This window comes from Homalodisca vitripennis, chromosome 4, assembly GCF_021130785.1.
Source record: "Homalodisca vitripennis isolate AUS2020 chromosome 4, UT_GWSS_2.1, whole genome shotgun sequence".
Taxonomy (NCBI): domain Eukaryota; kingdom Metazoa; phylum Arthropoda; class Insecta; order Hemiptera; family Cicadellidae; genus Homalodisca; species Homalodisca vitripennis.
In genome coordinates, this window is record NC_060210.1 from 170,108,421 (window position 1) to 170,119,751 (window position 11,331).

The window sequence follows — 11,331 nt, forward strand, 5'->3', positions numbered from 1 at the left end:
TAATTGTTGACATAATCGGCTTTGACATCACTTTTATTTTAACCTAGGGATCATTTTTAGATGTTTCTCTTGGATTTCAATATTTAAGTACATTAAAGTTTTCACTTCAAGAATTTTTCATTTTAGAGTATAAAATAAAATGTTTTGCTTTCAAACAGTGTGAAAGCACCTGGTTTTGGTGAGATCTGAGCTACTTAATATACTTATTATCTGTATGGCTATTCAAACCTATATTTAGTACTAAATCAATACCATGTACAATATCCTATAAATGTTTGAATCCAATTTTGATAATTTAAAACAAGCAGTAACTGCATCTTTTTCAATAATAAATAGTTCAATAATTTTTATCATAATTGATACTATGCAACACCCTTGGTGAAAGCCATATTACAGTGTGGTGTTATAAACACTTTTGTACTTATAGATTTTTTATTAACACCTAAAACAGTAAATAATTTGACTGAGTGGATGTAAAATATGAAGATTTTAGCATGATATAAAATTTGAGTAGCTGAAGTTTTAATGTATTCCGATTAAATTGGAATTCTAAACTATTTTAGTATCCAAATATTTTTGGATAGGTACTTTATCTTTTTAGGAACTGTATTTTAGTTTAGGAAATACATACATATTGGCTACCCAACATTTTTTATGTAGCTGAAAATGTGTTAATTAGTTTTACTTGATCTCTTATTATGTAGAAGAAATTAAATCCATACATTTGTTGATGTGGTGTAGGTTGGTGGAGAGTAGCAAGGAGCGGCGAGCCAGGCTGGAGGAGGCCCGCAAGTACTTCCAGTTTGTACAGGACCACGAGGATGAGGAGGGCTGGCTAGTGGAAAAGCAAAGAATCTGCAAGACTGGGATTTCTGCCAAAGATCTTCGAGCTGTTGTTAGTCTGCAGCAGAAACATAAGGTACACAACATTCACTTATGGTGTTAATGAATTCTCCTTAATTCAACTACAAATCTTTTTTCATATTGTTATATAAGATTCTAATTCATAATAAATTCCCTCCTCCCCCTCCCAAGGGCGTCATAATCTTTTTATAAGTATGTAGATGGCGATCACAGGGGTTACCTGAGTTAAGTATGGTGATACTTCCACTTACTTGCGATATGCTGCTTCCATGGGATACTCATTTTATTTCCTTTGGAAATGTGATTCCACTCTTTTTTCTATTTCTTGCCAATCTGGTTATCCTCTTCCATTGTTGATGCTGGAACTTTCCAGTAGTCTTTTTTTCTCTTTTCTTTACTTTTTCTTCTTTGTCTTGTTCAACTGTTCTAGTACATGACAAGCTGGGATTTCTTGAGACGGCACTGGTAGTAGTCTTATCTGGTATTGGATAAAGCTAACGTGGGCTGGATTCTGTCAATGTGTGTCATGTACTGGTTCAGAAGTCAGACACTTCGGACCCTGGTCGGGAAATGTTAAGTAGTCAGGGATATCAGAGACTTTGTTGTTGGAACGAGACCAAGTTGTGCGTGTACCCAGCACACTTTTTTCTGGTTTATACCTTCCAGTTGAACCCACACGGGGCACAGCAAAACCTGATGTGTCACTTCTGGGAAACCTTGTGAATGTCCAGGAGCAGCAAATCACTAATCTCAAATGTTGAGATTGAGTTGGCCCTTTTGCAACTAGTTTGTTATAAAAGATTTGAAATTAATTATTGATTAAATTTATCGTAATTTTTAATTTTAATTTTTGGTTTTATGAGTACACTATGTTGTATAATCTGACACCACTGAAAAACGAGTAAATGTCAGACCTTATCAAGGTCATTGCTAACGTAGTATTTTTTACTCATAAAAAAAACCAAACACTCTTGTTGGTAGGCCTATTAATTTAAAATTGGAAACTTAACCTAGGTCAGTTAAAGAAGTAAGCATTATACTTTTACCCACAATTAGCATTGCATGCTGTATACTCTGGCGCCTAAGAGCTCTTTCACACGATCCGGCGCACGCCGTGCGGCGCTCCCATGTTTTGACTGTTCAGTACATGCTCAACTATTGAAATGTTAATTTACTTTTATCAAATATTAAAATCAATTGAATCTCTTTCGAAATCCAAGGACAAGACACTTGATGCTGGAGTAACTGTAGCACGATGCGGGGTTGGTGTCCGTGATGGTGGCGTTGGCTGCTGGTTGCTTGCTTCTTGACTGGTTTGTTGGTTCATTGGATAGTACTGTTCACTGCTGGTTGAGGTATGTGGGAGAATCGGACGAATGTATGGGTTGATGTAGGTCTGGTTTGAAAAATTACGGAGCAAACTGCAGTTGTTGTTGAGGACAATACACGTTTTGAGGCTGACTCCCGGGATATGGGTAGTGGACTTGCTGGTATTGCGAAGTAGGGACCTGGCTGGTTCCACTGGCTCGACTGCCACTACCTCTTGTGTTTCACTCATTTTTACTTAAAAAAAAAAAAAAACAAAACAAAACACTTGAACAAAAACAATACCGAAGTATACGTACGTCTTCACTCTCCAGTGGCAAACCCAAGACTAGAGGTTGGGCCGTGCGGCGCGCGCCGGACCGTGTGAAACCCCCAATATGATACAATAGCCCTTCGCAGAGTAGTCCGGCGTGGACGCCGCGTGTCCGGCGTAGGGGAGTCCGGCGGGAATTTGTGCGCCGCGCGGCGTCTGCGCCGTGCGGCGAGCGCCTGATGTCGTGTGGAAAGACTCATCTCCTCCCATAGCCCAACGCCGCATCAGGCTCGCGCCGCACGGCGCGCGCCGGATCGTGTGAAAGAGCACTAAGTTGTGAGTCGTATCATTAACCTGAAGGCTATTGTGGTTAGAGAAATTAATGTCTAAATTAATTAACAGTAATGAGGTTATCCTCTCATGTGTTTTAGTCCATCAAATAATGAAATATGTAAAATGAGTATGTTGCAGTTTTAATTCTTATAATTAAAACTATAAATATGTTTCAATAAATATTATAATGTATTATAAACAAAAAAATTAAGAATATTTAAGTCACTTGTAACCTTGAATTAAAATTAAACTAGAGGTTTGGCTAGAAAGAAACCGCATTACTGTTGGTGTAGCCACAGAAGAAAATTAATAAGGTTGAATAAAGCACAGTCGGCCACATAACTCTCCTTCTGCCTTCCGCTCAAGTTTCATCTAGCTCCTGTAATCATTCCGCCCTTAGTTACAAGCATTTAATATTTTTTCTCTGTGTCAGAAGAATGTTGAGTGTCCAGAAAGAGTAGCCAGTTACCATCAAATTTCTTTTCAAACTTGGACAATCTGCAAGTGAAACATACAAGTGAGTTAACAAGAAACAACAAAAGTCCCAAAAATTAAAACATTTATATAACAGCCATCCATCTTGTTTGAAATACAGTGGTTGAATTTCTAATTTGATTTCATTTTAAATTTAGACATAATCAGATTTATTCCATACCCCGTGGTGTGCTCTTCAAACAGATTTATCCCCCCAAAGCCAAGTCCTAGTTATGCCATGACGGAAGTCATGAAAGGGCTTACTGAAAATGATCTGCAGCATTGCAATCATAATGGAAAATTTGCTAGAGACAGATGAGATGAATACATGATGTAGGTGATAACATCAAATTATAAATTTTACAAATACAGTTTTTCAATCTCGGTCTGGGTTTTTCTAGTCATACCTCGTAACTTCAGTTTTCTGAGTAGTTAGTACATTTGTTATGCTGTATTTAATTTTGGATATCGAATCAGAATATGGTCAACACTTTAAAAACACATATAATTATTTATACAGGTTCTAGTTGATGAAATGAAGGTGCGGAGGCCAAAGTGTGACAAGCTGTGCGAGGCTGGGAACTGTCTGGTTGCCGAGAATCACAACAAGTCAGATGACATCAAGACTCGCATCAATAGTCTCAAGGAGCAGTGGCAGATTCTCAACGATCTTGTTGCTTCAAGGAAAAAACAACTGGATGATGCTGCTGAAGCTTTCCAGGTATTAATAATTCACCATTGATGTTCCATTAAGGTTGTGAATATTTGAAAGAAAAGTAAATCAAATAAACTATTTCTTTTCCACAATTAAACCCTTTAAGGAGTGCATGTAAACTCTACATAATGAGTAAAGACGTCATATGACGTATATTGTTATAGTGGCCCAAAGGAGTACAGACGTCATATGACGTTTAGCCTCTGTATTTTTATATTATCGTAAATGCATTGCTATTACTGATTGTCTTTAGGTAGATTAGTCTGTAAAGTGGTTCAATCTATCGGCAACATACTTAACTTCCATGTTTGTGCTCGCATTCACTTGTAATCTGATTTTACCAACAGATCGCAGTAGATACCTGGTAGAAGCCACCGACTCAAGGTTGCGTCTCGCGGGCATCGCCTTGTTGTCAGAATATGCCACCACATTATAACTAGCCATTCCTTGTATACTGCATACTGTGGCCATATTTATTTTTTGAGAGTGACATATTTGTTGAGCAACCATCTAGTTTGTTACTGTTGTCCAAATGGCAGACAGTATTAGAATCTGCTGTAGTGAGGAAATAAGACATTTGATTTTGAAAAAGTACTGAAATATTGACTTGTAGAACACTTAGTCCTTTTTTATTAAGCTTTCAAATGTAAATACAAATTTTGAAAGAGATTTTAAAGATTTTTATTTTTAACTCCTTTTGGTAATTTTTTGGATTTTATCCATTACTCATTTTAGACTATCAAAGGAAGACATCATATAACGTCCATACTCCTTAAAGGGTTAAACTAGAAGTGTGCAAAGCCAGTTCCAGATACAGAGACAGTCAAGGAGCATTTCTGTCTAACAGCTCTGTTGCAACATAACGCCATGTTCATTTCATTATTTCTTGTTGCTTCATGTTTATCAAACTTCATGTTTAATTGCAACATGGCTAAGTTAAAAAAACGTACCAATCAATAATCAGTGATTAAAATTTTTGTAACAATTTAAAATTGAGAACATTTAAAATCTTAACATCTTTTTTAATTACTTGAAAATGAATTAATTTTATTACAATATTTCTTTATTTAGTGTTGTTTTGGTTCCATATTACAAACTACATTAAATATGGTTTACTAAAAATAATAAGATCCAAATTAAAGTTTCAGTTTCATTTGTAATGATCTACAAATGATTCTCTGATTCATTGTAATGGTAGTATTGTCGAAATAGTTCCATTTTGGAACTATTGATTGACCTCTAGTCGCGATGCTCTGATTCGTTGTCACATAGCTCTTGTTGGACCTTCCACTTTTTTGTTGTAACAGCTGGCACACGGAATATTTATTTAAAGGACCTAAAAATGTTTGAACTGTCAATGATTTTTAATTAATAAAGTTTGAATTACCCTCCCTTTGGAATAGAGGGGATTGTAATAGCTAACAGCACAAGTTTATTTCAGGAAAATTTTAAATTTAGTAATCAGCTATCTGAAAAAACATGCAAACACAAGTTTTTAGTTATATTACATACACTCCTCGTGTAATGAGAGTAAGAAGATTTCCAGTGGACAGTGAAAATACAACAAACACTTAAATTCTGTAAATGTTGTAAGTATCCTCTGAGAACTTAGTTACTCTACTCCATTTGGTGTAGGGCAGATTAACTAACAATGAACATTTTCTCTTGTATACAGTGTAACAGATTGATTATTTGGACAATACAGAAATGTGATAATCCTAGTTCTTCACATACAAAAATGTTATGTCTTAAAATTAAAAATCATACACAGTAAACATAAAACAAGCTAATATTTTTATTCTGAAATTTTGTATTTTTAATTTGGTTTACGTTAATATTTAATTTGTTTGAAATAGCATGAAACTGTAATATAGTCTAGTATTTCTATACCTATATAGAAATTGTATCGTATAGAAATTATATAAATGGGTTTTGTCAGTTGTAAACACAAAATACAACACACAATACAAAAACGTAGTGAATATACCTAGTGTAGACTACATAAAAAAAATCACTGGCTTAATACTATGCTAGTGTTATTTAAAATATTTAGAATATAAATAAATAAACACAATACTATTTTATAATGTGTTTTATTATAGTATAAACCAAATCATACAAGAGGTAAGAAAATTCTGACTTGATGTTATTCATTACAGTATTATACAGACGCCAATGAAGCAGAATCGTGGTTGAACGAGCGCATGGCTCTGCTGACGTCGAGTGACTATGGAGAGGATGAGCCGAGTGCACAGTCACTGCTGCAAAGACACCGAGACCTTCAGGGTGAGCTGCGAGCATATAGTGGAGACATACAGAGCCTCAACACTCAGGCTGAGACATTGATCAAGGCCGGAATATCAACACTGGAGGTATGTTAAAAGATCTTTTCTGGACTCTCTATTTAGGCGATAGGCGCAATTAGTCTCTTCGATGTTTTATCCAATGAAGAAATTAACCATTTCCATTTTGTTGTGTGTCTTAGTTGTCTCAAGAGCCGGAGGTGGTTGAAGAGCTGGAAACGAGAGAGGAGTGGGTGAAGGAAGCTCGTCTAGTGCCACAGGAGGTGTGGGAGGAAGAGCCGGTTGAGAGGATAGAATACCGAACTGTCATGGAGGAGAAGGCAGTACCACAAGTCAAGAGTCTTTACCCATTCAGTGGGCAGGGCATGGTGATGGCTAAGGGCGAGGTCAGTACCGAGTTGTCAATTAGAAATATGGATCATTATGGATCCAGGACTTAAAAACTGTTTAAAATGTATTGTGTATTTCTACAAAAATTTTAGTTTTGTAAAATTCAAGAGAATATGATACCAACTGGAAGTTATCGAGTTTTTTCATTTATAATTAATAATAATATAATTATATAAATAATAATAATAAATTAATTTGTCATTAACTCTTGTATAATTTCATTGATTTAGAATTTTGTGGCTTTCAGTTCTTAGTACATTGAATTATGTGTAAATAGATCAATATCAATTGTTCAGTTGATTAGGTTACATCTTACAATATTCAGTGATTGTGTCTAAACAGGTAATGTTCTTACTGAGCAAGACCAACCCAGACTGGTGGAGTGTAACGGAAAGCTAATGGTCAAGATGGCTTTGTTCCCGCAAATTATGTTCGTGAAATAGAACCCAAAATCATGCAAATTCCTGTGAGAAAGGCAGAAAAAGTACGAGGCGTTCAAAGAATTCAAAAGACTAAGATGGTTAAGCAAATGGTTCCTGTGAAGAAAACTATTCAAACTAAAGTAACAGGCAAGTGTAACCATTATTATTAAAATAATTTATAATAGATTCATACTATATATATTAACAAATTTAATCCCTCTTGATAAGCACTATAACGAAATGGTTTACTAAAGTAGATATACTAGACACAGCAATTACAAGGAGAGATTAAATAGAAGAGATCAGAACTTGTTATTTTTATTTTACCTAATTAATGTGAACTTACAATTGCTGAAACTGGATTTCTGTCTCTATATAAGAAGTGTGAGTACTCATTGATATAATAATTTTCAGAACTTTAGGTTTTCAGACAACGTTTCATACAGGACAGACCTAGACAATTGCGGAAATTCCTTGGAAAGAGTGGTTATTATTTTTTTAGTAATACTAGGGCATTCATTTACTGTTTCCTTTGTATAAAGATTGAAAAAATTAAAAATTGAAATGGTTTTTTCCAATAAAATATATTATTGAATGCGCACTAAATGGCTGTGTTAATCTATATATATATAAAAATGAATGTTTGTATGTTTGTCCTTTATGGAATTCGTGAACTATTGGACCGATCATGATGAAAATTTGTACGTATATGTATTTTTCCACGGGAGAAGGTTTATAAGCTATGCCCATCCCTTTCCCGATTCAGGATTCCGCCCCACTGGTTACAGAAAATACCCATAAGAAATGCATTGCAGCAAACATATGTTAACGTCTTTTCAAATTTTTAATCAGCTGTTCTTTGTAAACATATATTACACTTATAGTTTTAAAGCATAGAGTAAGCTTAAGAGAAACGACAAATTTTGTTTAAACTGTTTTTGCAATCACTGTTAAACATAGACTTTACTATCCAGATAATACAATTCAAATTTGACGTAAAAATTCACCTTTAACTGCAATATTTATTTAATATAAAACCATGCTCATGCTTGATCAGAAGAGTAATGCAGATATCATAATTACTATCTTACGTTGGCTACAAATATAAAGAATGTTATAAAATCAACCTTAGTTGTTTTTTTTGACAGAAGTATGGTTCTCAAAACTACCGTGTGTACATATTCTCTCGATCGAGACAACAAAGCAAGCTCAATCGTGGCATCGGAGATATAACTAATTTAATCTAAAATTTATTATAGTAAAAAAAAAAATTTACTAAGTAATATAAGGACTTCGGTTCTTAAGAATTTGCGTGCGAAGCCGTGGGTAACAGCTAGATAGAGGCAGGAATATGGTACATACCTTCATAATACGCCCAAGAGGCTCACGATGGAACGACTATCAATTATCTCAGCAATGTTTAGAATGTGATAGAAAAAGAATAAGTGAATATAGTGTACTGTTTTCAACGGGAAATTGCGTGCGAAGCCGCGGGCAACTTTTTGCAAAAAATTATTGAAATGCGCAGCAAAGCGCGCCGGGCCCGCTAGTTATATATATATAAAATATATATGTATATATATATATATGTATATACATATTATACATAATGCGTAATGTGTTGAGTAAAAAAGGAAAAATTTAAAAATATTTTTTTATTTTATTCAACTAGTTTCAAATATTGTTCATGATTAGCAAATATTTTTTCTAACAAAACACCTTAGAATGTACATAATGCATCCTAAAAATATTTATAATGAAGTATAAACTCCTTTCTACACTGGAAAAATTAACACAACAATATATTTCGAAAAGTAATAAAAAATCATTCATTATTAGCAATATTGCATGGTAATGTTTGATTGTACTAATATTTAGTGAGGATGATTTTTGTGTAATTATAAGTTGATGTTTTAAGGATATGTTATAGGCCTTATTATTTTTTTTGAAATGTTTTCAGGTAAACCTAACCAAAAGAAAGTCAGCTGAAGATGATAATCAGAATGTTGAAAAGAGACAGAAGAAAATAAACAACACATACACCCATCTTCTAGAACTAGCTGAGGTTAGAAGTTGTTTGTACAAGATGTTTATTTAGTAGATCACTGTTCAAGATAAAACTTGACATAAAAAACTAGTGAAAATCTTAGTGGTGAAATTGTTTTTTTTTTTTCTCTGAACAGTTCATTCTACAAAACAATTACAAAAACATAAGATACTTCTACTTAAGGCTTTCAATCTTTGAGTACTAAGATTTAAATTTAAATATTTTTTATAATAAAAATAGGCTAAGATATGTAACATTTGGTGTATCCCAGGCTGAGCTATGAAAAGTAGGCAATCTTGTAGTTATACTTAAAAAATTCACAAATAGATCAAACTATTACAGAATATACTGTAAGTCCAATTTTGTCTTTTATTTATAATAGTTTTCTCTGTAACATTATATATATATATATATATATATATATATATATATATATATATATATATATATATATATATATTTGATTCTGCTAAGCATCCAAGTATTAAGGTTTTAAAACAATTCTTGATATAGCAAATTTTTTCACTTGATTGCAATATAAATATTTTAAAAGTACTTTATTACAAAATAGTGAATAAAACCATAGAAGTGCATACAATACACTTGTGGATTCACAATTTCACATTAGTAATGTGTCAAAGCTAAATCTCAAAATTGTTAATAAGTCTATTCATGAACCAGTAGCTGATTTGTCAGTATGCAGATTACTACATTAAACTAAAACATGTTATTGTCATACTTTGCTGTATGAAAAAACATTGATAAATAATTATGTTATTCTAGAATTATTAAACATACAAAATATATTGTTAAAACATTGATCCATTTTCTTTATTGAAAAGATTTCACTTCCAGAACTTGTGAATAATTTATCCAGTTATACTTAATCTCTAACATACAATTATGCCATTTTAATTATAAAAAAGTAATGATCTACATGCCAAAACTTATATAATAAAACAATTAAGGTTTTTTTCAATAATAGCTTTATAATGAGTCCATATCAGTAAAGATCTCATGGGCTCTTGTTTTATAAAATTGCTCTTGTGCAAAACTAAATGCTAAATATGTTGTATTTTTGTGATCCTTAGCAAAGACATGCTCTGCTTGAAGATTCCATCAGGCTGTTTGGATTTTACCGTGAATGTGATTGATTTTGAAAAGTGGGATCAAAGACAAGGAGAAAATGCTGCGAACAGAAGATAGAGCAGATAGTGTTGAAACAGCAGCAAAGAGAAAATATGAGGTAAGTAATAACATTCGTAGTTTAACAAATACAGGGTGTCCCCCCCCCACCCCCCCCCCCCCCCACCCCCCCCCCCCCCCACCCCCCCCCCCCCCCACCCCCCCCCCCCCCCACCCCCCCCCCCCCCCACCCCCCCCCAAAAAATTAAAACACAATGTTTAGGAAACTAGTATGCTCTTTCCTTATGTTCAGGATCAAATCCTTAGTTAAAAATCAAAATTAAGAGTATAAAACCGTTAATAGACAAAATACAGGTTTGACAATGTGTTATGTTTCTTGTGATCGTAATATTTCAAATATTTTTTTATGTTCCAAGTTTTTTTTGAAAGAGTCACTAAGTTTGTTAAATTTATTACATGCTTCACCTTATACTTTAAGAATTTATACTTGAAGAAGAAATAAAACACCAGTTTCCAAAACATTGTTATTAAACTTTATGTAACATTCTTTCAAAGATAAGTGTCCGTAATCATTTAATCAAAACATGAATCATCAGTTTTAATGGTATAGAGGACTTTATAATCCTAACTTCACCACTCAATAAAGTCATTTTTCGTATTATTAATAATGAAGTTAAAAAGAAGAACTTATACTAATATTATACATTATACTACAATTATATTAGACATTTAATTAATAGTTATAGCCGGATTATATAGTAGAAGTCTGATTAACTAAGCTAAACAGAACTGGAGCTACCTTGATGGAAAATCTGGAATAATGTGGAGATTGTAATAAAATATCCTAATTGACAGAAAAACTCAATATTGAATAATAAAAATTGTTTATTTATACAATAAAATATGCGAATAACAACCCAAATGGAACCAATATACACGTTCTAACCCCATACTAATATTGCTTGATAGAGATCAATGGCCAGTAGAGCCAAGCAAACAGCAAGGTGCGGTACCACTGTGTTCTGCACCCTCCAACAGACCTGATAGCTTCAGCATAA

General features: G+C 33.5%; 2 protein-coding genes across 2 annotated transcripts in view; both read left to right on the plus strand.

The window, feature by feature from the left end:
* Positions 1 to 7,206, plus strand: part of LOC124360595 (spectrin beta chain-like) — a 44,333-nt gene extending 37,127 nt beyond the window's left edge. Inside the window, exons 12-16 of the mRNA XM_046814341.1 lie at positions 742 to 919; positions 3,771 to 3,971; positions 6,125 to 6,337; positions 6,451 to 6,654; positions 7,001 to 7,206. Coding sequence (XP_046670297.1) covers positions 742 to 919; positions 3,771 to 3,971; positions 6,125 to 6,337; positions 6,451 to 6,654; positions 7,001 to 7,057 — 853 coding nt within the window. The 3' untranslated portion in view covers positions 7,058 to 7,206. The remainder of the gene's footprint in view (positions 1 to 741; positions 920 to 3,770; positions 3,972 to 6,124; positions 6,338 to 6,450; positions 6,655 to 7,000) is intronic.
* On the plus strand, positions 7,176 to 11,331 carry LOC124361292 (spectrin beta chain-like). The gene is given in 6 exon segments (XM_046815339.1): positions 7,176 to 7,220; positions 9,041 to 9,145; positions 10,219 to 10,278; positions 10,280 to 10,294; positions 10,296 to 10,373; positions 11,260 to 11,331. Coding segments are annotated over 6 exon segments (375 nt in total).